Source organism: Neolamprologus brichardi, chromosome 14 (assembly GCF_056152115.1).
Source record: "Neolamprologus brichardi isolate AB-2024 chromosome 14, ASM5615211v1, whole genome shotgun sequence".
In the NCBI taxonomy this organism is placed as follows: Eukaryota; Metazoa; Chordata; class Actinopteri; order Cichliformes; family Cichlidae; genus Neolamprologus; species Neolamprologus brichardi.
The window spans coordinates 35976098-36003547 of record NC_142117.1 but is presented as its reverse complement, the minus strand read 5'-3'; the positions used below and the strand labels follow the sequence as shown (position 1 = coordinate 36003547).

General features: G+C 43.0%; 1 protein-coding gene, 8 non-coding genes and 3 pseudogenes across 9 annotated transcripts; 1 reads left to right on the top strand and 11 right to left on the bottom strand.

Moving 5' to 3' along the window:
* Positions 1 to 7832: 7832 nt before the first annotated feature.
* Positions 7833 to 11689, top strand: LOC148099630 (uncharacterized). Its single transcript, XM_087851683.1, has 2 exons — positions 7833 to 9098; positions 11678 to 11689. The coding sequence occupies exons 1-2, from the start codon at positions 7833 to 7835 to the stop codon at positions 11687 to 11689; spliced, it is 1278 nt and encodes a 425-aa protein (XP_087707809.1).
* An 804-nt stretch (positions 11690 to 12493) lies between these two features.
* LOC148099629 (U2 spliceosomal RNA) lies at positions 12494 to 12673 on the bottom strand (annotated as a pseudogene).
* A 188-nt stretch (positions 12674 to 12861) lies between these two features.
* LOC148099628 (U5 spliceosomal RNA) lies at positions 12862 to 12973 on the bottom strand. Its single transcript, XR_015720525.1, has one exon. It is a non-coding gene; the product is annotated as a U5 spliceosomal RNA (small nuclear RNA).
* Positions 12974 to 13214: 241 nt separating this feature from the next.
* Positions 13215 to 13405, bottom strand: LOC148099627 (U2 spliceosomal RNA). Its single transcript, XR_015720161.1, has one exon. It is a non-coding gene; the product is annotated as a U2 spliceosomal RNA (small nuclear RNA).
* Positions 13406 to 13590: 185 nt separating this feature from the next.
* LOC148099626 (U5 spliceosomal RNA) lies at positions 13591 to 13703 on the bottom strand. Its single transcript, XR_015720495.1, has one exon. It is a non-coding gene; the product is annotated as a U5 spliceosomal RNA (small nuclear RNA).
* Positions 13704 to 13946: 243 nt separating this feature from the next.
* On the bottom strand, positions 13947 to 14143 carry LOC148099625 (U2 spliceosomal RNA). The gene has a single exon (XR_015720229.1). It is a non-coding gene; the product is annotated as a U2 spliceosomal RNA (small nuclear RNA).
* Positions 14144 to 15465: 1322 nt separating this feature from the next.
* LOC148099624 (U2 spliceosomal RNA) lies at positions 15466 to 15590 on the bottom strand (annotated as a pseudogene).
* Positions 15591 to 15775: 185 nt separating this feature from the next.
* Positions 15776 to 15888, bottom strand: LOC148099623 (U5 spliceosomal RNA). The gene has a single exon (XR_015720493.1). It is a non-coding gene; the product is annotated as a U5 spliceosomal RNA (small nuclear RNA).
* A 257-nt stretch (positions 15889 to 16145) lies between these two features.
* On the bottom strand, positions 16146 to 16342 carry LOC148099622 (U2 spliceosomal RNA). Its single transcript, XR_015720228.1, has one exon. It is a non-coding gene; the product is annotated as a U2 spliceosomal RNA (small nuclear RNA).
* A 9780-nt stretch (positions 16343 to 26122) lies between these two features.
* On the bottom strand, positions 26123 to 26247 carry LOC148099621 (U2 spliceosomal RNA; annotated as a pseudogene).
* A 185-nt stretch (positions 26248 to 26432) lies between these two features.
* LOC148099620 (U5 spliceosomal RNA) lies at positions 26433 to 26545 on the bottom strand. The gene has a single exon (XR_015720119.1). It is a non-coding gene; the product is annotated as a U5 spliceosomal RNA (small nuclear RNA).
* Positions 26546 to 26774: 229 nt separating this feature from the next.
* Positions 26775 to 26965, bottom strand: LOC148099619 (U2 spliceosomal RNA). The gene has a single exon (XR_015720224.1). It is a non-coding gene; the product is annotated as a U2 spliceosomal RNA (small nuclear RNA).
* Between the last annotated feature and the right edge of the window lie 485 nt (positions 26966 to 27450).

Below are 27450 nucleotides of genomic sequence, written 5' to 3'. Positions count from 1 at the left end.
ACTCACCACAGCCGGCGAATTAGAAGTCCGAACGTCCGGCTGTGGGGTGGCGCGCCGGCGGCGCGATCGGCGTTTCCTCCCCGCAGACGGCTCCGACGGGCCGGGCAGGATCACATCCGACGAGTCGGGCAGCGAGGCAGGAGTGGCTGAGAGAAGGTGGGGAGTGTGCTGGAGAAAAGCCTGCATGGTCGGAGGAAGTGATTTCAAAAGCCATGGGAGGCCGGAAAAGAGCCGTTGTAGCCGCTTTTCAACGGTGCGGCGAAGCTCGTACGGAGGGCTCTCCAGCCACAGCCCGAGGAGAATTTCCACGTTGTAGCTGATGTCATCCTGGAGCTCCTCGGACGGATTGAATGCCGCAGGGTCCATGTTGGCTGGTTCGTACTGTCACGGTCTGCCAGGGCAAGCCGTGTGGTAATTATTTAGGACCCGGAAGCGGCAGCTCTGGTGCAGGTGAGTATTTATTTACAAAAGACAATACAACAGAAATGGCGCGGGTGAAGCTGTAACAGAAAACCTAAACTGTGCAAACTAACAAAACAAACCAGAACAAAGATGCAGGGAGGTCCGGGGAAATATACACAGAGAGATGGATGGAGAAACGCAAGGAGACCGAGGGGAAACAACACAGACGAACCAGCAACGACTAAGACAGAAGACACGACTTAAAAACACTCAGAGAACACAGGGAGATTACACACAGGTGGGGGACACAGCTGGGAGTGATTAACGTGACGAGACTAGGGAGGCAAACCGAAAACACTCACATAAGACGCAGACCTTCACAATAAAACAGGAAACACACACGCAAAGACACAGACTAGGAAACGCGGACTCAACACAGGAATAGATGGGCAGAACAGAATACACTAAACAGGAGGAACAGAACCAAAAATCACTAATAGAAAACACAAAACGCTGGGTCAAAAGGACCCAGGATCATGACAATAACAGAGTTTCTGTTGCTGTTTGAAGTCTTCTATTAAAAACCGTGTTTCATCACTTCTTCCTCTCAGCAGCTTTAGTGAAGTGACACTTTAGCCTGTCACTAGTCTCTCATGCAATGAAAAACACAGATGCCTGTGCTGTCACTCACTATGGAAAGCTGGCATAAGCTTTCTCATTAAATAATTAGCATAGATCATCACTAGGTGTCATACTGTACCCATGTTTTTATCCCAATTACTGCAATGAAGAGAATTTAAATATTTTATGTTTTGAAATAAAATGTGCTTGAGCTCAGAAACTTTTAATTGTCACAGCTCTGGTTCCTTTTGACTCAGTATTTTTGACTTCTTGTGTTTTAGTGTTACTTTGTATCATAGTTCATACTCTGGTTCATTTGTAGTCTTAGTTATTCTGTTTTTAGTTTCTTATATTCCCTGTTTAGCGTCTTGATTATCAGATTCCCTCTTGTGTCCTTGGCCTCTGTGTCTCTCTGTGTGTCTGTGTTTATATATGTTGTAAGTTCTTGTGTCTTGCTTCCCTCCTCATGTTTCCTGTCTTATTGTGAAGGTCTGTAGCTGTGCCCCAATTCAGGTGCCGCACTGTATGCGGCCTTCGCGGACTACGTGGGGCGGGAACTCTGAAGAGCCAGAAGGGCGGAAGTGTGAGGCCTGTGAAATGGGACGTCTAGCCTCCGTCGTGCTGCTCAGGTTGCCTAGCAACCATGATACTAACCACTGGAAATGTTTCACACAGAATTGTTTGACAGAAGGAGAAAAAATGTTTTTTGTTCGTTTGTTGTTTTATGAGATGCTTTGATTTGTTGAGTATCTGAGGCTGAGACCACAGGACTGTAAAAACATGATTGTTGGGCTTCATTTCTGTACTGAACAGTCATTTAAGATTAGCTAGTAAAAAACAATCAGCTAATGTTGTTCATGAGACTAAAGTCATAACACTTTGGTAATGTAAACATAATATGGCCAATATTATATTTATTATTATATTAATTATGATTCATTACAGCAGTGAGTTCAACCTGTTGCTGCCTTTCATAGTGTGTAACTTGAAGGCCCTGAGTACTTTCTCCCACACTGAAAACACTGGGATGATAACATTATTTGAACATTACCTAATAAGACTGATTCAGGACAGACAGTTATGTTAAACTTTTCTAGCAGTCCTTCACAAACAGGGAACAGACTGTCTATTCTCTCCATCTGTCAGCTGCTGCTGGCTCTTCCTCCTCCTCTTCCTCACACACTGCTGAGTTTGTCCTGGTGGATCATCAGGGGTGCAAAGCCTCACAGATGATGTGCAGCAGTGGGTCCCTCAGTCTGTCCTCACTCTGGACACTTGCAGTTGTCACACATGCAAATCAACGTGCAGAATTCAAACAAAAGTGTAACTTATAAATACATGTTCATACTTTTATTCCACAATCAGAGAGAGAGACTGCAGGACAGACAGGTGACAGTCTCAGGTGTATACACTGCTACAAACAGGAGGATTTAGTGTTTGTGTTATTACGAGTGCTAAACAAGAAGAGTTCCCAGATGGTACAGTGGACACATGTGTGACTCCTGTGATTAAAGCATCTTTCTTTCAGCTTAACGAGTGAACCGTCTGTTATGAAACGGCTGTGTGCAGGCAGGAAAAGGACCCAAAGTGCAGACTCCCGAGACAAACGTGAACTCAAACAGCTTTAATGCTGAACTCAAAGTAACAAACTTCCAAAATACAAACAATAAACGCAGGCAGGCAGAACACACAGCATGAATGAGGGTAGATAAGGGAGATCGCGACACAGATCAAAGAGAACACAGGGCTAATATACACAGCAATCAGGGATTGAGAGACAGGAGGGAAACACAGCTGGGACAAATCAGGGCTGACGAGACAAAGGAAGCAAAACCAGACGCGTTAACATGAGACACAGACTTTTAAAGTAAAACAGGAAACATAACACAGAGACATAAACCACAAGACAGAACTCTAACGAAGAAACCAAAGACTAGAAATGATAAATAATATCAAAATCAATTTCAATAATATAATAAACTCAGAACTCCGGGTCAACAACCCAGGCACCCTAACCGTCAGCTCGTTCAAACACACGTCAAAGTCCGTTTGGCTCGACACGACCGAACAGAGGCAGCAATATAACATAGCTAACATTAACAGTGCAGTGAATCCTGCTTGTGCCGTGATATTCAGGACTGCAAACCGAGCAGCATCACTGACTTTCAGCTTGTTGTGTTTGTGGATATATGACTGACTTTAATTATCCGTCAAATCATCACATTCTCTGTAAGATTAAGGTCGACAATCAAACAGCGTATATTTTAAAGTAAAGGCTTTAAAACCAAGTTAGTACAAACATCACTAATGTCACATAACTTTGCCGACATGTGGCCAACAGTAGTGTTTTTGATGTCCTTCATTATTAAACATTCGCACATAAATAACTGACATAATATTCAGTACTTACTTTTAAAGGATAACTCTTCAGCCGCCCGCCATTTTTTTCTGACAAAAATATCCACACCCAACGCCGCGCTATGTATTGTGGAATAGGTTGGGTCACAAAGTCTTACGCCGGACACAGCCTTCAAATTTGGGGAAATGAACTGTGCATTGGAGTACACTTCGAATTGGGACACCCTTCGTTGCATCGCTGTGACGTAATCGGGCTACAAATGTAAGTATACGTATGTATAGTGTCGCATTCCCCTGTGTGCCTCTTCGTATGTTTGGTTTTTATATGTCCCAGTAAAGTTTTGCATTATTCCCCTTTCAGCAAATAAAGCTGTATTTTTGACCTTCCCGTCTCTGCGAGTCTGCATTTTGTGTTCTTTCTTGCCTGCATTACAGCCGTCTATGACATTAATATCATATCTATAAAGTGCAAACAAGATACTTACTCCAGTGTATAAACTTCACCTTAGACATGCATTCAAAAACACAATCATGACTGTTTCTAAAACTGCTGCTGTTAGACATTTACATGAGGCAGATATATACTGATCGAGTATATATCTCGAGAGGCGATCGTGGCTCAAGAGTTGGGAGTTTGCCTTGTAACTGGAAGGTTGCCGGTTCGAGCCCCGGCTCCGACAGGCTTGGTGGTTGTGTCCTTAGACAAGACACTTCACCCGTTGCCTACTGGTGGTGGTCAGAGGGGCCAGTGGCACCAGTGTCTGGCAGCCATCACCAGTGTGTGAATGGGTGGATGACTGAATGTGTAAATGGGTGGATGACTGAATGTGTAAAGCGCTTTGGGGTCCTTAGGGACTAGTAAAGTGCTACACAAATACAGGCCATTTACTACTGATTTGAGAAGTGTGGATGCTCTGCAATCTGTTTTCATGTTAAAGTTGTTTTTTCTTTGACTTTATAATCTGATACTCTCTCTCTCACACACATGTTGCGTGGGAAAGTGCTTTGTACACTTTCCCACACGCAGTTCTTTATTATCTCTGAAAACATGTTTTGACATTTTAGCCTTTTTCCTGAAAGGGTAAAAAGCATGTAAGCAGCATGCTGAGGTCAAGACTCTTGCAAAAGAGATTTTATCTCTAGAGTCATAATTTTCTGGTTCAGTGAAAGTTAAACAGTTATACATGCATATATATATATATATATGTATATATATGCGCTTGTGAAGTGGCTGTTTGGTCTCTCCAATGACCAAACAGCCACTTCACAAGCACATGGCACAACATAGAAAAGCCACCTCCACAGGACAAGACTCAGCAGTCCATCTGCATCTTAAGGTCAAAGGTCACTCTTTTGAGGATGCCAATGTTCACATTTTGGACAGAGAGGACAGATGGTTTGAAAGAGGAGTGAAAGAAGCCATCTATGTCCACTGTGAGCGACCATTTTTGAACAGAGGCGGTGGTTTACGACACCAACTGTCTGCCATCTATAATCCAGTTTTGAGTTCCCTCCCCAGACGCCTTAACGCCCACTCACATCCTGGGCCATCTGACCTCAGGATTCACAATGAGCTCACCCGAAACCCTGGCTGACTGGGACCCACACCCAGTTTCACACCTTGGTTCAGGCGATTAGAGGATCATCAGGGGGTCCTTTTGTCCCTCTGTGGGGGGAAACTCCCACTAGGTTTACATCTGGGACTCTCCACCATTTGACCTTAGAACTGAAGAAGCTTCTCGGATGAGAGGTGAAACGTCTTCAAGTAACTTAAAGAAGTCCAGACGCTTTCCTTTGCAAGCTCCTCCTTTCCTGCCTGGCCAGAGTATTTTAGCGCTTTCTTTAAAAATAAATTATAGATTAAGCAACTTGTGTTTATATTTACTACTTCCCTTGGCTGCTCCACTGCTCTTCCCGTCAGAAGGGTTTCCCTTCTGTGTTAAACTTACCACCTGTGAATCCACCTATGACATAGATACTTTAGGTTCAGTGAATGCTTAAATTGCACTTATTAGAATATACTGGACATTCAAAGCTAAGATTCAGCGCACTGTGTTACAGGCTGGGATTTGATGAATTCGTCATATATACAACCTTTGATCATCATTTATGTCCAGCTGGGAATAAATCTTTGCATTCACATATTAAATGAACTGAAATCAGTAGTGTGATCTCCAGTCATGATATAAGGAATGAGAGAACTGACAGCTTGTCACGGTCGGACGGTCCTTCCGGACGACTCTGCTTGTGTGTGTTTTCTGTGTGTGTTTGCTTCTCCCTCTCTACCTCCCCGGTCATCGGGGCTGTTTACAGAAGTGCGCGCCGTGGGAGAGGCGTGTCCTGGCGACTGTCGTCATTGGGAGTCCCTCTTCGCTGTTGCCGGCCACCTGCAGCTGATTACCTGACCAGCCGTTGGTAATCATTCCTCCCGGCTAGAAAGAGGTATTTAACCTGGACTCGCGGCGACATTCAACGTGGGATTATTACTCCGAACTGGTATAGTCCGTGCGAGCAATGTGAGCTTGTTATTCGGCGAGCGTGTGGCTAACGGTGGATTTTCCTTCTTCCTCCAGGAGGGGCGAGCGGAGAAGCGGGTTAGGGAGCACACACACTAAGGGAGTTACAACACGGAACGCACTGGGAGCAAGGGACGAGCACGATTGGAGAATTGCACTTTTGAGTGAATTGTTGGACTTGCCTGTCTGTTTCACTGTAAATAAACGCACTGTGTTTCTGTGAAAAAGAACCGCGCCTGGGTCCCTCTTTTCCGTGACACAGCTGTTATTTTAATCAGCCTGTCTCAGTTGTGTTAACTCTGAGTATCACAAAGTAATGTGGTAACATCTGGACTGACAAGTTTACTGTCAGCATTTTAATCGCTAGTTTAAAGGCTGTAGGCTGCAGCCGTTGCTTTAACACTGTATAAATGTAACAGGCCTCAGTGCTGGTTCTACTAGTCTGAGCTGCTTCCAGCTTTATTTGTGAAGATCACAGCAGCTTACAAAACACGTAGCTAGCTCGTACAGCTGCGACGTAAAACCTTCATAAACTAAGATGACCTTGAAATAATGGGGCTATGTGCGGTGATGCTAGCGTTAGCCATGTTAGCACGTTACCTTCACAGGTGGTCAGACTGCGAAAACAGGCACTCAGTCAGAGGTTGAGCTCTCCGTTTCGCTGCAGGGTCCCTTCATTCTTCACATATCCGTGTCGAGCCGAGTGTAAATCCCGAGGCCAAACGGCCTTTGTACAAGCACACACGCTTCTTAGCAAGGCGAAGCTATGAGCTAGAAAAATCCAGGCAGAAAGCCTGTGTCTGTCCAACCAATCAGAGAGTTCCTTACATCCCACAGTGTGGCTAATTTGAATAGCCGCGAGGAAGTTGTTAATCGAAGAGCTAATCCAGCAGCTAATCCCAGAGCGAACAGGAAAGGGAAATGGATTTTGAAATGAGTTTATTAACTTGGAATTCAATTTTTTTTTTACAAATGCAGAATTTATTCTACAATTCATTATTTAAGCACAGAATTCTTTATTTCGATGCGCGTGGCTCTTGCGGTCCTCCATAGAAAAATGAGTCCAGTATTATAGAATAAAACCAAAAACACCCGCCGCTGCCTTTTGACGGTGCAAAACGTTTCGTCGATATTTTTGTGTCTGTTGGGGAGAAGACTTACAAACATACTGTACAGCACTTCAGAGTCACACTGCTAGTGATCAAAGATTTATGTAAAATTGACAAGCTGAACACATTTTGTACTGTACAGGAGACACGGCACCAGATTGATTTGACAATGGTCTACAGCCAATCAGGATACAGAACACAATGCGTTGTTAACTCCCCCCCCCCCCCAAAAAAAAACAAAAAAAACCATGCAAAATTGCACACAAAAAAATCAGCGAAAGGTAAACCGCATTATGGCGAGGGACTACTGTACACGAAGACAGGACAGAGACAATACAAAATGGATTGTGCAGTAGGTATTAAATACCAGGTTCAAGTTATGGTTGGGATATTGTAGACAAGACAGGACACGGTGTGGCTGCTGCGACCTAGCGCCCCGCCATCTTTCTGTCTTTTTTGTGAAAAAAACTATTAATAGTTTAGAAAGGACTTTTACATTTTCATAAATATTCATGGCTGTGTGGTAAAGCTGACATTATCTCACTTGTAATGGTTCAGATTGGACACTGTGACTGGCTGGTTCTGTGCTCCAGGCCACATGTTTGATACCCCTGGACCCATGCAACGAAGTATAAAAAAAAACGTGTCCACACTTTGGCCTGTGAAGAGTGAAAGCAGATATACGGCGTGATATCGAGCCAAATGCTTCAAAGTGTTCCTTGATGACATCATAAAGTGGCGTTCCTCCTCCAACCACAAACAGGAAGCTCATGAAGCGAGCAGTGTCAGTGCTTGTACGACACTCACCACGAGACCTCTGAGCAGGATGGCTGCAGTCGCACAGCTCTGCTTCTCCCTGCTGTTCACTCTCATCAGCAACATTCATGCAGAAGAATTTATTGCCATAAGAGAAGAAGGAGAGTCTTTACAGTTCAAGCTCCCAGATCAAAACAGCTTCTGCATCACCTCCAGACGTGTTGGTGAAGATACTCTGGTCCTGTGGAACATCTCTGACCCCTGGAACAGAAACTTCACAGTACATGAAGACCTGACAGGACGACTCTCATTTCCTGAGACATTTCATGGTTCTCCTTCATTTACTCTCAACAACCTGACCCACTCAGACTCTGGACTGTACCAAGATGTGTGCTGGACTCAGGGCAGCGTGACATATGAGAGAAACATCAGCCTGACTGTGTGTAAGACAGTAAGGTGGGGAGAATATATCACAAGTCCTGATGCCACTGTAGACGTACAATGTAAAGGAGCAGGTGAGAATCTGACGGTGCGTTGGATCAGAGGTTACGGGGAGTGGCAACAAGCCGGGCCGAGTAGTTTTGAAGACAGAACAATTTTGAAGGTGAATAAAGTCCAAGAAAGTTTCCTGCAGGTGACAAACGCATCACTTCTTCATGTCTTCAATGAACAACAAACTGTTTACATCTGCCTGGTGATGAACCAACAGCAGTGTGTGAGCACTTACTCTGCACGTTTGATCAAACAACCAAAGGAACGTTATGCTTCAGAGGGAGACACAGCTGTGCTGGAGTGTCCCTTCATGGACCCCATTCATGACCAGCCCCCAGTTTGGATGAAGAAAGTAATTTCCTACAATACTGCTCAAGAAATTGGTCAAAACTTCTCGCTGGTACTTCCATCACTAATGTTAAAAGATTCAGGTATCTACTACTGTGTAGGTGAAAAAGTAAGACATCTGTACAGGCTTTTGGTGTGCCCTAAATTTAGTCCACCTGCAGTAAAGGTTTTCTCAGAGGGAGATGAAGTCACTATGAGATGCTCTGATGATTGGAAAACTAGTACTTTGGGCTTTATGTTCATTAAGTTGATGCAAACAGAAGTTAAAATTGTGTACAATGATGAGTTCTGCAGTGACAATAGAATCACTTGTTCCGATGACAGCCTGATAATCTCTAATGTCTCACTGGAAGATGCAGGAGAGTATGTGTGTGCAGGTTTTAATTTAGAGTTTGAGTGTGTGTCAGCAGAAACATTTGTTCTGATCTACAGAGAGCCCTTTGGGGTTTACTCGACCTTCTACAGAGTCAGGTGGATACTGCTCAGCGGTCTGCAGGTGATGCTTTGTGTTGTTGTGGTCTGTGTGACACACAAAACCAGGAGAGGAGAGCAGCTTTCAGTTCAGACACACACTTAATATGCTTATAATAATAATAATAATAATAATAACAATAATAATAATAATGATGATGATGATGATGATGATGATGATAATAATAATAATAATAATAATAATAATAATACATAGAAGTGAAGAAATCAAAACAAAAACAAACAAAAATATTATTGTAGATATGAATCTGTGACCTGACTGGACGGTTCAGTCTCTTATATGATTATATATTTTAAACATTTTTCCTTTTTCTATCTTTCAACTTAATTCTTGTTTATTTCTGCTCATATTTTATTTCAGTTATAATGATTATGTGCTTTTTTGTTTTATGTGATTTGATGTTTATCCATATCTCATTCATGTATCTCTCAGAGTATCATTTTGAATATTCTTCTGTTTCTATCAGTGATCAGTTCAATCTATAATAAATGTTAGAAACCAGTTGTAAATGTATTCATTCTTCACTCTGATGTGAATCATTATCATCTCTCTTGGAAAATGTATTTTGTTATTGTTTTTAAGAGCAGATTCATTACAGCACCATGTTTATCTGCACTATATTGTTTTCATTGTTGTAAATAAACATGATTGTCTGATACAGCAAACACTTCATAATATGGATGTTACTGCTTTGATTGTGTTTTTATATTCTCCATTTTTGTTAGGAAACATTTCTGAAATAAAAATATCTAAATCTAATTTAACAGGCTGAATGTTGATGCTCTTCTGTCAATGACTCCATGATGATTTTTAATTTTAATAAACACACAATCCTCATATTTCAGTGCAGGATTTAAAGCAGAGTATATCAGTCAACTGGATCAGAGCTCCTAAACTTTGACTTCAAATGAATAATCAGCGTTTTGAACTTAATATGCAGCCAACACACTTTAACATGTAGAGTGAAACATATCATGCAAAAATGGAAGACGAGAGAAGCTGCACATGGTTATCATTTATTATTTTTATTATTCGATTTTTGTTGGTGGTAGAGTTTAAAGTTTTGGGTTTTTTTTTTTAAATATTTCATTTTAATGAATTAAAAATGTTTTAATGAAAAACTATGAATTTAAAAAGTCATGATAATAACAGCATGATGATGACAACAACAACTGCCATTACGATTATTACAGTTAATATTATTACTATTATTGCGTAGCACGTAGTATTCAATAATGTAATTTTATTTGATGAACATTAAAACTAAAATTTACAATTTTACAAATAAATATTAATATGATGAGAAACATTAAGTGACAATGTGTGGTCCCGCTGCTCTGCACAGCGTCCAAGCAGGGGTTTCTTTTATTTACAACAGTGGTCCCCAACCCCCGGGCCACGGACTGGCACCGGTCCGTAAACCATTTGGAACCAGACCACGAGAGTTGAGGTCGGGTGTGGAATTGATGCTCTTCAGGGGTTTTGAATAACTCTTCTTTTTTTGGCAGCAGTACTGGTTTTATTTTGTTGTATTTATCCTCGACACCTTAAAGGCTGGTCCATGAGAATATTGCATACATAAACCGGTCCATTGCACAAAAAAGGTTGGGGACGCTGATTTACAGGACTGACGGGACTCCAGGAAACACAATCATAGTCAGTGTTAGAGCAGACAGTGCTCATCAGCAGACCCGGGCTATCTTTCCATCATCTGGATTCACTTACCCTAACGTTTGTAATCAGGATAAACTGTCACACAGAGTTTGTTATCAGCTCTCTAACCTTGGGTCTTCCCTGCACACTTATATGAAAGGGGCAAGATTGAGAAAAAGATGTCTACTACGCTTACAAAATTATGAACATGGTAATAAATCCGGTCAATTTCTAGCAACCTAGCTAAAAATAAATAAAGAAAAAACAACTATATGTGCTGTTCAGGATTCATCTGGGAACACAGTATATGACCCGAAACAAATAAACAACATTTTCAGGGATTTCTATAAAAGATTGTGTTCACCACAAATAAACCCGTCTGAAAAGGAAATTGATCAGTTTTTAGACAACATAACTCTTCCAAAATTATTAGACACTCAAGTAATGGCACTGGATTCGCCACTGACATCAGGTGAACTCCAGGAAGCCCTGATAAGCATGCCCAATAATAAGGCTCCAGGTCCAGACGGCTTTCCTGCAGAATTCTACAAAGAATTCTGGACGATTCTAGCATCAGTTTTTTACAGAACGTTGTTGGAAATCAAAGAAAAGGGAAGACTTCCATCAAATATGAATTCTGCAAACATTAATCTCCTGCTAAAACCAGGCAAAGACCCTGTATATCCCTCAAGCTATCATCTAATATCCCTTATAAATGTAGACCTTAAAATAATCTGCAAAGCTCTTTCAAAGAGACTGGAGAAAATAACCCCCCTCTTAATTCATCCTGACTAAACTGGTTTCATAAAAACAGCACAAGAGAAGGAGGATTTAGTGTTTGTGTTATTACGAGTGCTAAACAAGAAGAGTTCCCAGATGGTACAGTGGACACATGTGTGACTCCTGTGATTAAAGCATCTTTCTTTCAGCTTAACGAGTGAACCGTCTGTTATGAAACGGCTGTGTGCAGGCAGGAAAAGGACCCAAAGTGCAGACTCCCGAGACAAACATGAACTCAAACAGCTTTAATGCTGAACTCAAAGTAACAAACTTCCAAAATACAAACAATAAACGCAGGCAGGCAGAACACACAGCATGAATGAGGGTAGATAAGGGAGATCGCGAGACAGATCAAAGAGAACACAGGGCTAATATACACAGCAATCAGGGATTGAGAGACAGGAGGGAAACACAGCTGGGACAAATCAGGGCTGTCGAGACAAAGGAAGCAAAACCAGACGCATTAACATGAGACACAGACTTTTAAAGTAAAACAGGAAACATAACACAGAGACATAAACCACAAGACAGAACTCTAACAAAGAAACCAAAGACTAGAAATGATAAATAATATCAAAATCTATTTCAATAATATAATAAACTCAAAACTCCGGGTCAACAACCCAGGCACCCTAACCGTCAGCTCGTTCAAACACACGTCAAAGTCTGTTTGGCTCGACACCACCGAACAGAGGCAGCAATATAACACAGCTAACATTAACGGTGCAGTGAATCCTGCTTGTGCCGTGATATTCAGGACTGCAAACCGAGCAGCATCACTGACTTTCAGCTTGTTGTGTTTGTGGATATATGACTGACTTTAATTATCCATCAAATCATCACATTCTCTGTAAGATTAAGGTCGACTATTAAACTATATATATATATATTTTTTTAAAAGTTAAGGCTTTAAAACCAAATTAACGCTGAAAGTACAAACATCACTAATGTCACAAAACTTTGCCGACATGTAGCCAACAGTAATGTTTTAATGTCCTTCATTATTAAACATTCGCACATAAATAACTGTCATAATATTCAGTACTTACTTTTAATACGTTACTCCCAAATCGGGGGCGTATCAGATATTAAACTGAAAAGAACAGATACTACACTTGATCTTAGCCAAAAGGCCGAGAAGCGATGGCCTCCTGCAGGTTCCTGGCTCAGCCACCTTCTCGGGACACTTCTCGCTTGTGACGGTGCGCTCTTTCACTTGGCTCACAGGGAGGGCTCTGCTTCAAATCTCCGCCCACCCACAGTAGCTCAGAGGCCTGCAGAGCTCCCTGGAACTGCATGCTTTCTTCTATTTCTTCTTTTGAACAACGAGGAGAGGGCCCAGCCAGACCCTGCCAAAAACAGGTGCAACTCCTTAGCCTCACTCTCCACGGAAGTCTTTAGTAAAAGGCGAAAAACTTGTACGTTTTGAAAAGAAGCCAGAGTGTGTGTTTTTTTGGCCTCGCAGGAAGCCGCAGTGACTCCTCGTCCCGGCTTCCGGCGTCACGGTAGGCCGTTTGCTTGGCTGAAGTGGCAGATCTTAGGCCCCGCCTTCTCTGCTCCAGAGTTCGACTGTGACTGGAGAGGGGTGACTGGAGAGGAGAACGTTCGCGGCTTCAGGCTGCTCTCTGGCTCTTGGCTTGGAAGACCTTACTTTGTTTGGCTTTCTTGCTTTTGCACAAAGTCAGCAAAGGGGGCACCGTTCCCAGAGGCGCTGCAATACCGGGTCGATGCTTGGAGCGAACGGAGAGAGCCCCTTATTCGGCCCCCTGTTCTAAAAATGCGTTTAATACGTTGCCCCCGTGTCGGGGGCGTATCAGATATTAAACTGATAAGAACAGATACTACACTTGATCTTAGCCAAAAGGCCGAGAAGCGATGGCCTCCTGCAGGTTCCTGGCTGAGCCGCCTTCTCGGGACACTTCTCGCTTGTGACGGTGCGCTCTTTCACTTGGCTCACAGGGAGGGCTTCGCTTCAAATCTCCGCCCACCCACAGTAGCTCAGAGGCCTGCGGAGCTCCCTGGAACTGCGCGCTTTCTTCTTTTGAACAACGAGGAGAGGGCCCAGCCAGAAGGCAGACCCTGCCAAAAATAGGTGCAACTCCTTAGCCACACTCTCCACGGAAGTCTTTAGTAAAAGACGAAAGACTTGTACGTTTTGAAGAGAAGCCAGAGTGTGTGTTTCTTTGGCCTCGCAGGAAGCCGCAGTGACTCCTCGTCCCGGCTTCCGGCGTCACGGTAGGCCCTGTTTGCTTGGCTGAAGGGGCAGATCTTAGGCCCCGCCTTCTCTGCTCCAGAGTTCGACTGTGACTGGAGAGGGGTGACTGGAGAGGAGCACGTTCGCGGCTTCTGGCTGCTTTTTGGCTCTTGGCTTGAAAGGCTTTACTTTGTTTGGCTTTCTTGCTTTTGCACAAAGTCAGCAAAGGGGGCACCGTTCCCGGAGGCGCTGCAATACCGGGTCGATGCGTGGAGCGAACGGAGCGAGCCCCTTATTCGGCTCCCTGTTCTAAAAATGCGTTTAATACGTTGCCCCCGAATCGGGGGCGTATCAGATATTAAACTGATAAGAACAGATTTTTTTTTTTTTTTTTTCCTTTTATTTACTTTCCACAACATTTCCATCCTTTACATTTACATTTCACATTTCTCATACATCTTAACACATTACTTTCCAAATCAATGTCATACCTTCATTTCTTTACACCTAAATAATCATGCTACAGAAAGAAAAGAGAAGTTGATCAACAAGAAAATTACAAAAAATGAAAGACCAGAAACCAAAGAAACAATCTTGTTTCTATTATCTCGCTCCTTATCACTTACCACCTTTTTTTTGGTGGATTTAAAAAGATGATTTTCCACCTATCCTTAATTGTATCACTTCCCCACTTTTCTAATTCATGCCAGTATATACTTTCAAATTCTTTCTCTATTGCCTTAACTGTTCCTATCTCTCCCCATTTATACACTCCAGTTATATGTCCCTGCCTTGCTTTCCATAGTTTAAGTTTTACAATTGATATCAGCATACAAATTATTTTGTTTTGTTCTTTTCCCACTCCTTTAACCCCAAACGAAGTGATTTCATCATATGTCACATTCTCCAAGCACTTATAACTCTCTTTCACCCCATCCCACACCTTTTTTGCATATTCACATCCCCATAATACATGTTCAATTGTTTCATCTTCCATACAGTTTTTCCTTGGACAGACTTTTTGCTTCCCCAACTTGTGGGCATACATTGTGACCCTGACTGGTAGCCTTCTATGCAAGTGCAACCAATTAAAATCTTTAAGCCCGTTCTTAAAACTCTTGTCCTGGGCCCGTACCCACACTTCAGAGCTCACCATTACTGGATTGACATTGAGTTTCTGTACCAGTTTCCTATATAGTAACTTATGATTTATCACTGTATCCTCATCTTTACATTCCGTATATCTCCTCCCCCACTTTACCATTCGCTGGAAGTACTCCGGCCTAGTCTCAGCTTTAGGGCCTTTATTATCCCACCCTATTAGAAACCGGTATGGTATAGACAGCCAAAACCATAAAAGGATTTGGCATTTGTGTATATATGTCTTTTTCAGGAGTATACATACATTGCTATAGAATATTGCATCCAGCTTCAGAGGAACGTTTGGCACATCCCTCCCACCATCTGCTATTTCCTGATGCATTAGGGCCCTTTTCACATATTCATAGCCCCCCCATATAAAATTAAATATTCCCCTCATTAGTTGAGCTCTATACTTCTGCGGCATTGGAAAGACGTAGGCCAAATGTAGCAGCTTTGGCAATACATCGGCCTTTACAACCAACACTTTCCCTGAAAGTGTTGGTTGTAAAGTTGGTTGAATCTGCAAAGCATCAAACAAAATCCTCCTCCCAAACGTTATTCGATCCTGGAAAGCTGCATCTTTGTCTTTTAGAGCAAATCTTAAGGTGTTCCTCGTGCCATCTCTTCTGTCAGTCTGCGTAGAGCTGGCCGACCAGGTCGCCATTGTGCTTCTCAGATAAGAACAGATACTACACTTGATCTTAGCCAAAAGGCCGAGAAGCGATGGCCTCCAGCAGGTTCCTGGCTGAGCCGCCTTCTCGGGACACTTCTCGCTTGTGACGGTGTGTTCTTTCACTTGGCTCACAGGGAGGGCTCCGCTTCAAATCTCCGCCCACCCGCAGTAGCTCAGAGGCCTGCGGAGCTCCCTGGAACTGTGCGCTTTCTTCTTTTGAACAACGAGGAGAGGGCCCAGCCAGAAGGCTGACCCTGCTAAAAATAGGTGCAACTCCTTAGCCTCACTCTCCACAGAAGTCTTTAGTAAAAGGCAAAAGACTTGTACGTTTTGAAGAGAAGCCAGAGTGTGTGTATCTTTGGCCTCGCAGGAAGCCGCAGTGACTCCTCGTCCCGGCTTCCGGCGTCACGGTAGGCCCTGTTTGCTTGGCTGAAGGGGCAGATCTTAGGCCCCGCCTTCTCTGCTCCAGAGTTCGACTGTGACTGGAGAGGGGTGACTGGAGAGGGGTGACTGGAGAGGAGCACGTTCGCGGCTTCAGGCTGCTTTCTGGCTCTTGGCTTGGCAGACCTTACTTTGTTTGGCTTTCTTGCTTTTGCACAAAGTCAGCAAAGGGGGCACCGTTCCCGGAGGCGCTGCAATACCGGGTCGATGCGTGGAGCGAACGGAGCGAGCCCCTTATTCGGCTCCCTGTTCTAAAAATGCGTTTAATACGTTGCCCCCGAATCGGGGGCGTATCAGATATTAAACTGATAAGAACAGATTTTTTTTTTTTTTTTTTCCTTTTATTTACTTTCCACAACATTTCCATCCTTTACATTTGCATTTCACATTTCTCATACATCTTAACACATTACTTTCCAAATCAATGTCATACCTTCATTTCTTTACCCCTAAATAAACATGCTACAGAAAGAAAAGAGAAGTTGATCAACAAGAAAATTCCAAAAAATGAAAGACCAGAAACCAAAGAAGCAATCTTGTTTCTATTATCTCGCTCCTTATCACTTACCACCTTTTTTTTGGTGGATTTAAAAAGATGATTTTCCACCTATCCTTAATTGTATCACTTCCCCACTTTTCTAATTCATGCCAGTATATACTTTCAAATTCTTTCTCTATTGCCTTAACTGTTCCTATCTCTCCCCATTTATACACTCCAGTTATATGTCCCTGCCTTGCTTTCCATAGTTTAAGTTTTACAATTGATATCAGCATACAAATTATTTTGTTTTGTTCTTTTCCCACTCCTTTAACCCCAACCGAAGTGATTTCATCATATGTCACATTCTCCAAGCACTTATAACTCTCTTTCACCCCATCCCACACCTTTTTTGCATATTCACATCCCCATAATACATGTTCAATTGTTTCATCTTCCATACAGTTTTTCCTTGGACAGACTTTTTGCTTCCCCAAATTGTGGGCATACATTGTGACCCTGACTGGTAGCCTTCTATGCAAGTGCAACCAATTAAAATCTTTAAGCCCGTTCTTAAAACTCTTGTCCTGGGCCCGTACCCACACTTCAGAGCTCACCATTACTGGATTGACATTGAGTTTCTGTACCAGTTTCCTATATAGTATCTTATGATTTATCACTGTATCCTCATCTTTACATTCCGTATATCTCCTCCCCCACTTTACCATTCGCTGGAAGTACTCCGGCCTAGTCTCAGCTTTAGGGCCTTTATTATCCCACCCTATTAGGAACCGGTATGGTATAGACAGCCAAAACCATAAGAGGATTTGGCATTTGTGTATATATGTCTTTTTCAGGAGTGTACATACATTGCTATAGAATATTGCATCCAGCTTCAGAGGAACGTTTGGCACATCCCTCCCACCATCTGCTATTTCCTGATGCATTAGCGCCCTTTTCACATATTCATAGCCCCCCCATATAAAATTAAATATTCCCCTCATTAGTTGAGCTCTATACTTCTGCGGCATTGGAAAGACGTAGGCCAAATGTAGCAACTTTGGCAATACATCGGCCTTTACAACCAACACTCTCCCTGAAACTGAAAGTTTTCTTGTCTTCCATGATCCCAAGTTTTTTTCAACTACAGTCATCTTCTTTTTCCAATTACACAATGCATCCCCCTCCCCATTCCCAAAAGAAATTCCTAATACGTCCATAGAGCCTTCGCACAACATATAATCACAGATTTTGTCCTTCCTCCCCTCCCACTTCCCAAGGTATTTGTACCTAGTCTTCTCCTTGTTTATTCTCGATCCAGTTGCTTTTTCATAATCATATAGAATGTCTATCACTCCCTTTAAGCTTTCATCGTCTGCCAAATATAATATTGTGTCATCCGCGTATTGTGATATTTTTAAGCTCTCGCCCCGGGGCAACGTTATCCCTTTAACAATGTGACTCCCCCTTATTGCACAAGCAAGAGGTTCTGCGTATAAAACAAACAGCACCACAGAGAGCGGGCACCCTTGCCGCAATCCTCTTGTTTGTTGCACTTTATCCGTTAAATGCCCATTAATTTTGATTTTTGAATTTATGCCCTTATATAAAACCTTTACCCATTTTGTAATGGCTCCTCCTAGACCCAGCCCCTCCATAACCTTCCACAAAAAAGCGTGGTCTACTCTATCAAAAGCTTTCTGCTGATCCAGGCTAACACATATTGCAGCAATGTTTCTCTCCTTTACATATGTGAGTACATCCCTGTGTAGATGTAAGTTCCATGTGATTTGCCTCCCCTGTACCCCACAAGTTTGGTCCATTTCCACTATGTGTGACATGACTCCTGCTAGACTATTCGCCAGAACTTTACTCAGTATTTTGTAGTCCACGCACAGCATAGTTAGTGGCCTGTAATTGTCTAGTTGGTTCGGGTTTCCTTTCTTAAACAGAATAGTCACCACTCCCGTTTTCATGCTTTCCGGCATCTCTCCTCTCTCCATGATTTCCTTAAAAACCTCCAAAAGGTGGATTCCCACCATATCCCAAAACGCCACGTAAAATTCTTTTGTTAGGCCATCTATGCCGGGCACCTTATTGGCCTTCATTGCCGTTACCACATTATACACCTCCCCTGCTGTCAATTCCCCCCCCAGCTTTCCATTTTCTTCTTCGGGTAGCCTTCTCCTTAGTGATCTTATAAAAACCTCCCCCTTCCCCTCATCCAAGCTCTCCTTTGTAAACAATTTTCCATAATATTCTTCCGCCGTTCTTAACAAATAATCTTTCCCCCTTATCACCTTTCCATCCCTCTCCAGTTCCGTTATAACCCCCCTCTTATCCCTAGTCTTCATTTTGCTAAAAAAGTATGAGGAGCACTTCTCGTTCTCCTCATACTCTTCCTGTTTTAATTTATATATTACGGCCCTGGCTTTCCTCTCAAGTAATTCCTCCTGTCTCATTTTTAAATTTTCCAAGTACCCTTCCTTTTTAATTCCCCTTCCCCTATTTTCCATAATATAGATTTTTTCTATTTCTTTTTGTATTGTGTCGAACTCTTTCTTTTGGACTTTTGACCTCTCTGTACAATATTTGATTGTAAACTTTTTGATTTTTTTCTTTATGTCCTCCCACCAAACCACGTTGTTACTGTATAAGCTTTTCATCTCGGCCCATATCGGGAAGATTTTCATGAAGCCTTCCCTATAGGCTTTCTCTGCGAGGACGTCATTGTTAAACTTCCAATACCCTTTTCCAAAGTCTGGCCCTACTATCTCGAGCTCCACATCAACTGCTTGATGGTCTGTGAAGAGGGCCGGTATTGTTTTTCCCTCTATTATTTTGCACTTTTTTTCTACTAAAATGTAATCTAACCTACTCTTCACCCCCCTTGTGTTCTTCCAAGTATACCCCACTTGCTTTCCCAGTAACTTCCCCATTACGTCAATTAATCCATATTTCTTAATGAAGGTCCTAAAGGGGAGGGAAAACTTTTCCCTTTCCAAAGAGCAATTAAAATCCCCTCCCACAATAATATCTTTCCTAGTCAAAAAACAAGTATCCATTTTTTGGAAAAGGTCTTTACGTAGCCCGTGCTCCACCTGTGCATATACATTTATTATCTGACATTGAGTCCCATTTTTATCAATATCCACCACCATTACCCTTCCTTGTATTACAGTAAAGCTCTCAATTATCCGAATATCCTTATTCCCACATAACACCCCAACTCCAGTCCCATGTACCCCCCCAATGCTCCAAGTAGCTTCCCCTCCCCTCCATTCCTCAGTAAACAAAGCAACATCCCTCTCATCTCTCAGATGAGCTTCCTGAACCAAACAAACATCAAAATTGTAGCTCAATAAAAATTCATAAACAATTTTTCTCTTTCGGGCCCTTTTTAGCCCCCTAACATTCAGGGTAATTATCCGTAGTTTTCCCATACCATAAACAAAAAACAAGTGGAGCACTAAGGGCAAAAATATAATAATAATACTAAAGAAAAAGGTCTCTTGGTATATTTTACCTGCTCTCTTGGATTCTCTAACTATCCATATTGACATGTAACAAAAGGTCTTTTATGAAAGAGTCCTCGGACTTTTCTTCGCTCTCGTCTTCCTCCTCCATATCTCCATCGCTTGTCACATCACTTAGAGGGGTATGCATGCACTCAGTCTGTGTTCCCCTCAACACATACCCCTCCACATTTCCACCCTCCTCCAAAACCTCCTCGCTAATATCTTGATCTCTTAGCTTACCATCTTCAGAGAAGGTGGCTGGACTCACCTTCTTTTAGCGGACTTTCTCCGTGGTTTTCCAACCACTTCCCAACCTTTTTGGGGTTCCTCCCCCGCTGTACTTTCTCACCATCTTGCTCAAGACTTCTCTCTCCCTTCTCCTCACGTCGCTCCGTCCCCTCCTCCACACCTTCCACTTTGTCCTCGTTAGCCTGATTTCCAGCAGCTGGTACCGGCTCCTGGGGCCTTGCTCCTACACCAGAGTCTATTTCCTCTTCGCTACGTTCTTCCCCAATAAGTCCAGTCTTTACCACGGCTGAATAAGGTCGTGGCTTAGTACAATCTCTCGCCATGTGCGCTTCCGAGTCACATAAGTGACATCTTCTCGGCTCCTTGCAGTTCCTCGTAATATGTCCAAGCTCGCCGCAACTCCTACACCTCACCTGGTCGCATTGTTCCGCATTATGTCCAACACTCCCGCATTTCCTGCATGCTTGGGGCTGCCCTGCGTAAACAAGGAAGCCTCTGTCCGCTCCAATAGAAAAGACTGCAGGTGGGTGGCAATATCCATCTTCACTGTTCATATCCGCCCTCAATTTGATGCGAAATTGTCTCTTTCCGGTCCATATGCCCAGACCGTCCTTTATCTTTCGTACTCCTGGGAGAACAGTAACGTATCTCCCTAGAAAGTACCTGATAGTCTCTTCCGTGACCCATGGGTTATACATATGTATCGTTAAAATTCTGTAATCATTGCGATACAAAGGGGTCACCATATATCTCCGCAGTTCTTTATCTTCTTCCACAATGCTCTTCCTTCTCACTTCTTCCGCGTATTCTCCTGTAGAGAAAGTCACATCATAGTGCTTACTTGCGGTGCTCTGTTGTAGGCAGAATATTTCCTCCGGCTGTATCTTCAAGGCTTCGAAGAGGATTCTCCGTCCAAAAGTTATTCTGTCATGCATTTGTGTATCTTTGTCCATGAGTTCAAGTCTCAGCATATTTCTTGTTCCAAAAGTCTCGGAAAAACTGGCCGACGACGTCGCCATCTTTGTTTGCTTCGCGTCTTCTCTGATAAGAACAGATTTTTTCCCTTTTATTTACTTTACACAACATTTCCATCCTTTACATTTACATTTCACATTTCTCATACATCTTAACACATTACTTTCCAAATCAATGTCATACCTTAATTTCTTTACACCTAAATAAACATGCTACAGAAAGAAAAAAGAAGTTGATCAACAAGAAAATTCCAAAAAATGAAAGACCAGAAACCAAAGAAACAATCTTGTTTCTATTATCTCGCTCCTTATCACTTACCACCTTTTTTTTGGTGGATTTAAAAAGATGATTTTCCACCTATCCTTAATTGTATCACTTCCCCACTTTTCTAATTCATGCCAGTATATACTTTCAAATTCTTTCTCTATTGCCTTAACTGTTCCTATCTCTCCCCATTTATACACTCCAGTTATATGTCCCTGCCTTGCTTTCCATAGTTTAAGTTTTACAATTGATATCAGCATACAAATTATTTTGTTTTGTTCTTTTCCCACTCCTTTAACCCCAACCGAAGTGATTTCATCATATGTCACATTCTCCAAGCACTTATAACTCTCTTTCACCCCATCCCACACCTTTTTTGCATATTCACATCCCCATAATACATGTTCAATTGTTTCATCTTCCATACAGTTTTTCCTTGGACAGACTTTTTGCTTCCCCAAATTGTGGGCATACATTGTGACCCTGACTGGTAGCCTTCTATGCAAGTGCAACCAATTAAAATCTTTAAGCCCGTTCTTAAAACTCTTGTCCTGGGCCCGTACCCACACTTCAGAGCTCACCATTACTGGATTGACATTGAGTTTCTGTACCAGTTTCCTATATAGTAACTTATGATTTATCACTGTATCCTCATCTTTACATTCCGTATATCTCCTCCCCCACTTTACCATTCGCTGGAAGTACTCCGGCCTAGTCTCAGCTTTAGGGCCTTTATTATCCCACCCTATTAGAAACCGGTATGGTATAGACAGCCAAAACCATAAGAGGATTTGGCATTTGTGTATATATGTCTTTTTCAGGAGTGTACATACATTGCTATAGAAAATTGCATCCAGCTTCAGAGGAACGTTTGGCACATCCCTCCCACCATCTGCTATTTCCTGATGCATTAGGGCCCTTTTCACATATTCATAGCCCCCCCATATAAAATTAAATATTCCCCTCATTAGTTGAGCTCTATACTTCTGCGGCATTGGAAAGACGTAGGCCAAATGTAGCAACTTTGGCAATACATCGGCCTTTACAACCAACACTCTCCCTGAAACTGAAAGTTTTCTTGTCTTCCATAATCCCAGGTTTTTTTCGACTACAGTCATCTTCTTTTTCCAATTACACAATGCATCCCCCTCCCCATTCCCAAAAGAAATTCCTAATACGTCCATAGAGCCTTCGCACAACATATAATCACAGATTTTGTCCTTCCTCCCCTCCCACTTCCCAAGGTATTTGTACCTAGTCTTCTCCTTGTTTATTCTCGATCCAGTTGCTTTTTCATAATCATATAGAATGTCTATCACTCCCTTTAAGCTTTCATCGTCTGCCAAATATAATATTGTGTCATCCGCGTATTGTGATATTTTTAAGCTCTCGCCCCGGGGCAACGTTATCCCTTTAACAATGTGGCTCCCCCTTATTGCACAAGCAAGAGGTTCTGCGTATAAAACAAACAGCACCACAGAGAGCGGGCACCCTTGCCGCAATCCTCTTGTTTGTTGCACTTTATCCGTTAAATGCCCATTAATTTTGATTTTTGAATTTATGCCCTTATATAAAACCTTTACCCATTTTGTAATGGCTCCTCCTAGACCCAGCCCCTCCATAACCTTCCACAAAAAAGCGTGGTCTACTCTATCAAAAGCTTTCTGCTGATCTAGGCTAACACATATTGCAGCAATGTTTCTCTCCTTTACATATGTGAGTACATCCCTGTGTAGATGTAAGTTCCATGTGATTTGCCTCCCCTGTACCCCACAAGTTTGGTCCATTTCCACTATGTGTGACATGACTCCTGCTAGCCTATTCGCCAGAACCTTACTCAGTATTTTATAGTCCACGCACAGCATAGTTAGTGGCCTGTAATTGTCTAGTTGGTTCGGGTTTCCTTTCTTAAACAGAATAGTCACCACTCCCGTTTTCATGCTTTCCGGCATCTCTCCTCTCTCCATGATTTCCTTAAAAACTTCCAAAAGGTGGATCCCCACCATATCCCAAAACGCCACGTAAAATTCTTTTGTTAGGCCATCTATGCCGGGCACCTTATTGGCCTTCATTGCCGTTACCACATTATACACCTCCCCTACTGTCAATTCCCCCCCCAGCTTTCCATTTTCTTCTTCGGGTAGCCTTCTCCTTAGTGATCTTATAAAAACCTCCCCCTTCCCCTCATCCAAGCTCTCCTTTGTAAACAATTTTCCATAATATTCTTCCGCCGTTCTTAACAAATCATCTTTCCCCCTTATCACCTTTCCATCCCTCTCCAGTTCCGTTATAACCCCCCTCTTATCCCTAGTCTTCATTTTGCTAAAAAAGTATGAGGAGCACTTCTCGTTCTCCTCATACTCTTCCTGTTTTAATTTATATATTACGGCCCTCGCTTTCCTCTCAAGTAATTCCTCCTGTCTCATTTTTAAATTTTCCAAGTACCCTTCCTTTTTAATTCCCCTTCCCCTATTTTCCATAACATAGATCTTTTCTATTTCTTTTTGTATTGTGTCAAACTCTTTCTTTTGAACTTTTGACCTCTCTGTACAATATTCGATTGTAAACTTTTTGATTTTTTTCTTTATGTCCTCCCACCAAACCACGTTGTTACTGTATAAGCTTTTCATCTCGGCCCATATCGGGAAGATTTTCATGAAACCTTCCCTATATGCTTTCTCTGCGAGGACGTCATTGTTAAACTTCCAATACCCTTTTCCAAAGTCTGGCCCTACTATCTCGAGCTCCACATCAACTGCTTGATGGTCTGTGAAGAGGGCCGGTATTGTTTTTCCCTCTATTATTTTGCACTTTTTCCCTACTAAAATGTAATCTAACGTACTCTTCACCCCCCTTGTGTTCTTCCAAGTATACCCCACTTGCTTTCCCAGTAACTTCCCCATTACGTCAATTAATCCATATTTCTTAATGAAGGTCCTAAAGGGGAGGGAAAACTTTTCCCTTTCCAAAGAGCAGTTAAAATCCCCTCCCACAATAATATCTTTCCTAGTCAAAAAACAAATATCCATTTTTTGGAAAAGGTCCTCACGTAGCCCGTGCTCCACCTGTGCATATACATTTATTATCCGACATTGAGTCCCATTTTTATCTATATCCACCACCATTACCCTTCCTTGTATTACATTAAAGCTCTCAATTATCCGAACATCCTTATTCCCACATAACACCCCAACTCCAGTCCCATGTACCCCCCCAATGCTCCAAGTAGCTTCCCCTCCCCTCCATTCCTCAGTAAACAAAGCAACATCCCTCTCATCTCTCAGATGAGCTTCCTGAACCAAACAAACATCGAAATTATATCTCAACAAAAATTCATAAACAATTTTTCTCTTCCGGGCACTTTTTAGCCCCCTAACATTCAGGGTGATTAACCGTAGTTTTCCCATACCATAAAAAAAAAGAAAACAAAGCACTAAGGGCAAAAAATATAATAATAATTTCATCTTATCCATTTAATGGTAGGGGCTACTTCCCCAAACTTTCCTGAGAAAATAATGTTCGTATCAGAGAACTTTCAACGTTACTTTCATTTTCACTCCCATCGTCGGAATCATTTTCACTTATCGTGGTGCTCAAAGGAGTGTGGGTACACTCCGTTTGAGTTCCTTTTGGAGCACACCTTTCTCCCTCCACACCGAAAGGCGCAGTCTCCAATTTTTCCTCATTGCTATCTTCTGGCGGAGTGGCCGAAACCTGCCTTTTCCTTCTTTTCGCCTTCTTCCTTCCTGCTTTCCTAACCTCTCTCCACGGTTGCTCCGTCATGTCCTCACTCGTAGCGAAGGATCCTTCCTTATTCCTGTCCTCTGTATCTAACAAAGGAACCTCTATCATTCTCTCAGCAACTTCTTCTTCCTCGTCAGCCTCATTTCTTTCACCTGCAGGAGTCTCCAGCATTAACAAAGGTGTTCCTAATTTGTCATGTCCAGTTTCCTTCTCTTGGCCCACCGGCCCCACCACTACTGCAGCGTATGACCTGGGCTTTGTGCAATCTCTTGCCATGTGCTCCTCTGACTCACATAAATGACATCTCTTTTGTACAGTGCAGTCTCTTGTGCTGTGTCCCGTTTCATTGCAATTTCGGCACCTCACCTGATTGCAATGAGCGGCTTCATGGCCTTTGCCACCACATCTTCTGCAAACCAGAGGTTGGCCCGCGTAGATGAGGAAACCTCTGTCCGCCCCGATAGAAAAAACTGCAGGAGGATGTCGATAGCCGTCTTCACTATTCGGGTCTTCCTCCATTTTGACGCGGAATTGTCTTTTGCCGGTCCACAAGCCCAGACCATCTTTTATTATTCTTACTCCAGGTAAGACCTTTACGTGTCTTCCCAAAAAACATCGTATAGTCTCTTCTGAAACCCATGGGTTATACATGTGTAGTTAGGACAATATAGTCACTTCTATATAAAGGGGTGACCATGTACCTTTTTAGTTCTTCATTTGACGTCAGATGAGATTTTCTCCTAGCTTCTTCCGCTGTGTCTTTCGTAGTTAGCGTCACATCGTAGTACTTGTTGATTATACTCTGTTGCAAGCAGTAGATCTCCTCGGGCTGGATCTGCAAAGCATCGAACAAAATCCTCCTTCCAAACGTTATTCGATCCTGGAAAGCTGCATCTTTGTCTTTTAGAGCAAATCTTAAGGTGTTCCTCGTGCCATCTCTTCTGTCAGTCTGCGTAGAGCTGGCCGACCAAGTCGCCATTGTGCTTCTCAGATAAGAACAGATACTACACTTGATCTTAGCCAAAAGGCCGAGAAGCGATGGCCTCCAGCAGGTTCCTGGTTGAGCCGCCTTCTCGGGACACTTCTCGCTTGTGACGGTGCGCTCTTTCACTTGGCTCACAGGGAGGGCTCTGCTTCAAATCTCCGCCCACCCACAGTAGCTCACAGGCCTGCGGAGCTCCCTGGATCTGCGTGCTTTCTTCTATTGAACAACAAGGAGAGGGCCCAGCCAGAAGGCAGACCCTGCCAAAAATAGGTGCAACTCCTTAGTCTCACTCTCCACGGAAGTCTTTAGTAAAAGGCGAAAGACTTGTACGTTTTGAAGAGAAGCCAGAGTGTGTGTTTCTTTTGCCTCGCAGGAAGCCGCAGTGACTCCTCGTCCCGGCTTCCGGCGTCACGGTAGGCCCTGTTTGCTTGGCTGAAGGGGCAGATCTTAGGCCCTGCCTTCTCTGCTCCAGAGTTCGACTGTGACTGGAGAGGAGAACGTTCGCGGCTTCAGGCTGCTTTCTGGCTCTTGGCTTGGCAGACCTTACTTTGTTTGGGTTTCTTGCTTTTGCACAAAGTCAGCAAAGGGGGCACCGTTCCCGGAGGCGCTGCAATACCGGGTCACTGCGTGGAGCAAACGGATCGAGCCCCTTATTCGGCTCCCTGTTAAAAAAATGTGTTTAATACGTTGCACCCGAATTGGGGGCGTATCAGATATTAAACTGATAAAAACAGATACTACACTTGATCTTAGCCAAAAGGCCGAGAAGCGATGGCCTCCTGCAGGTTCCTGGCTGAGGCGCCTTCTCGGGACACTTCTCGCTTGTGACGGTGCACTCTTTCACACACTGGTGGAGGCAAGCTACAGTTGTAGCCACAGCTGCCCTGGGGCAGACTGACAGACGCGAGGCTGCCATATCGCGCCATCGGCCCCTCTGGCCAACACCAGTAGGAGGTAGGATAAAATGTCTTGCCCAAGGACACAACTACCAGGATAGAGAGCCCGGGGATCAAACTGGTAGCGTAACCGGCCGGTTACAGATACGGTTCCCAACCCCCTGAGCCACGGTCGCCCCGAATGTTTTCGTTCTTCACTCTGATGTGAATCATTATCATCTCTCTTGGAAAATGTATTTTGTTATTGTGTTTAAGAGCAGATTCATTACAGCACCATGTTCATCTGCATTATATTGTTTTCATTGTTGTGAATAAACATGATTGTCTGATACAGCAAACACTTCATAATATGGACTTTACTG

Bases quoted from the DNA above. Each gene is read 5' to 3' on its own strand.
- LOC148099630 (XM_087851683.1), top strand. From the start codon at position 7,833: ATGGCTGCAGTCGCACAGCTCTGCTTCTCCCTGCTGTTCACTCTCATC.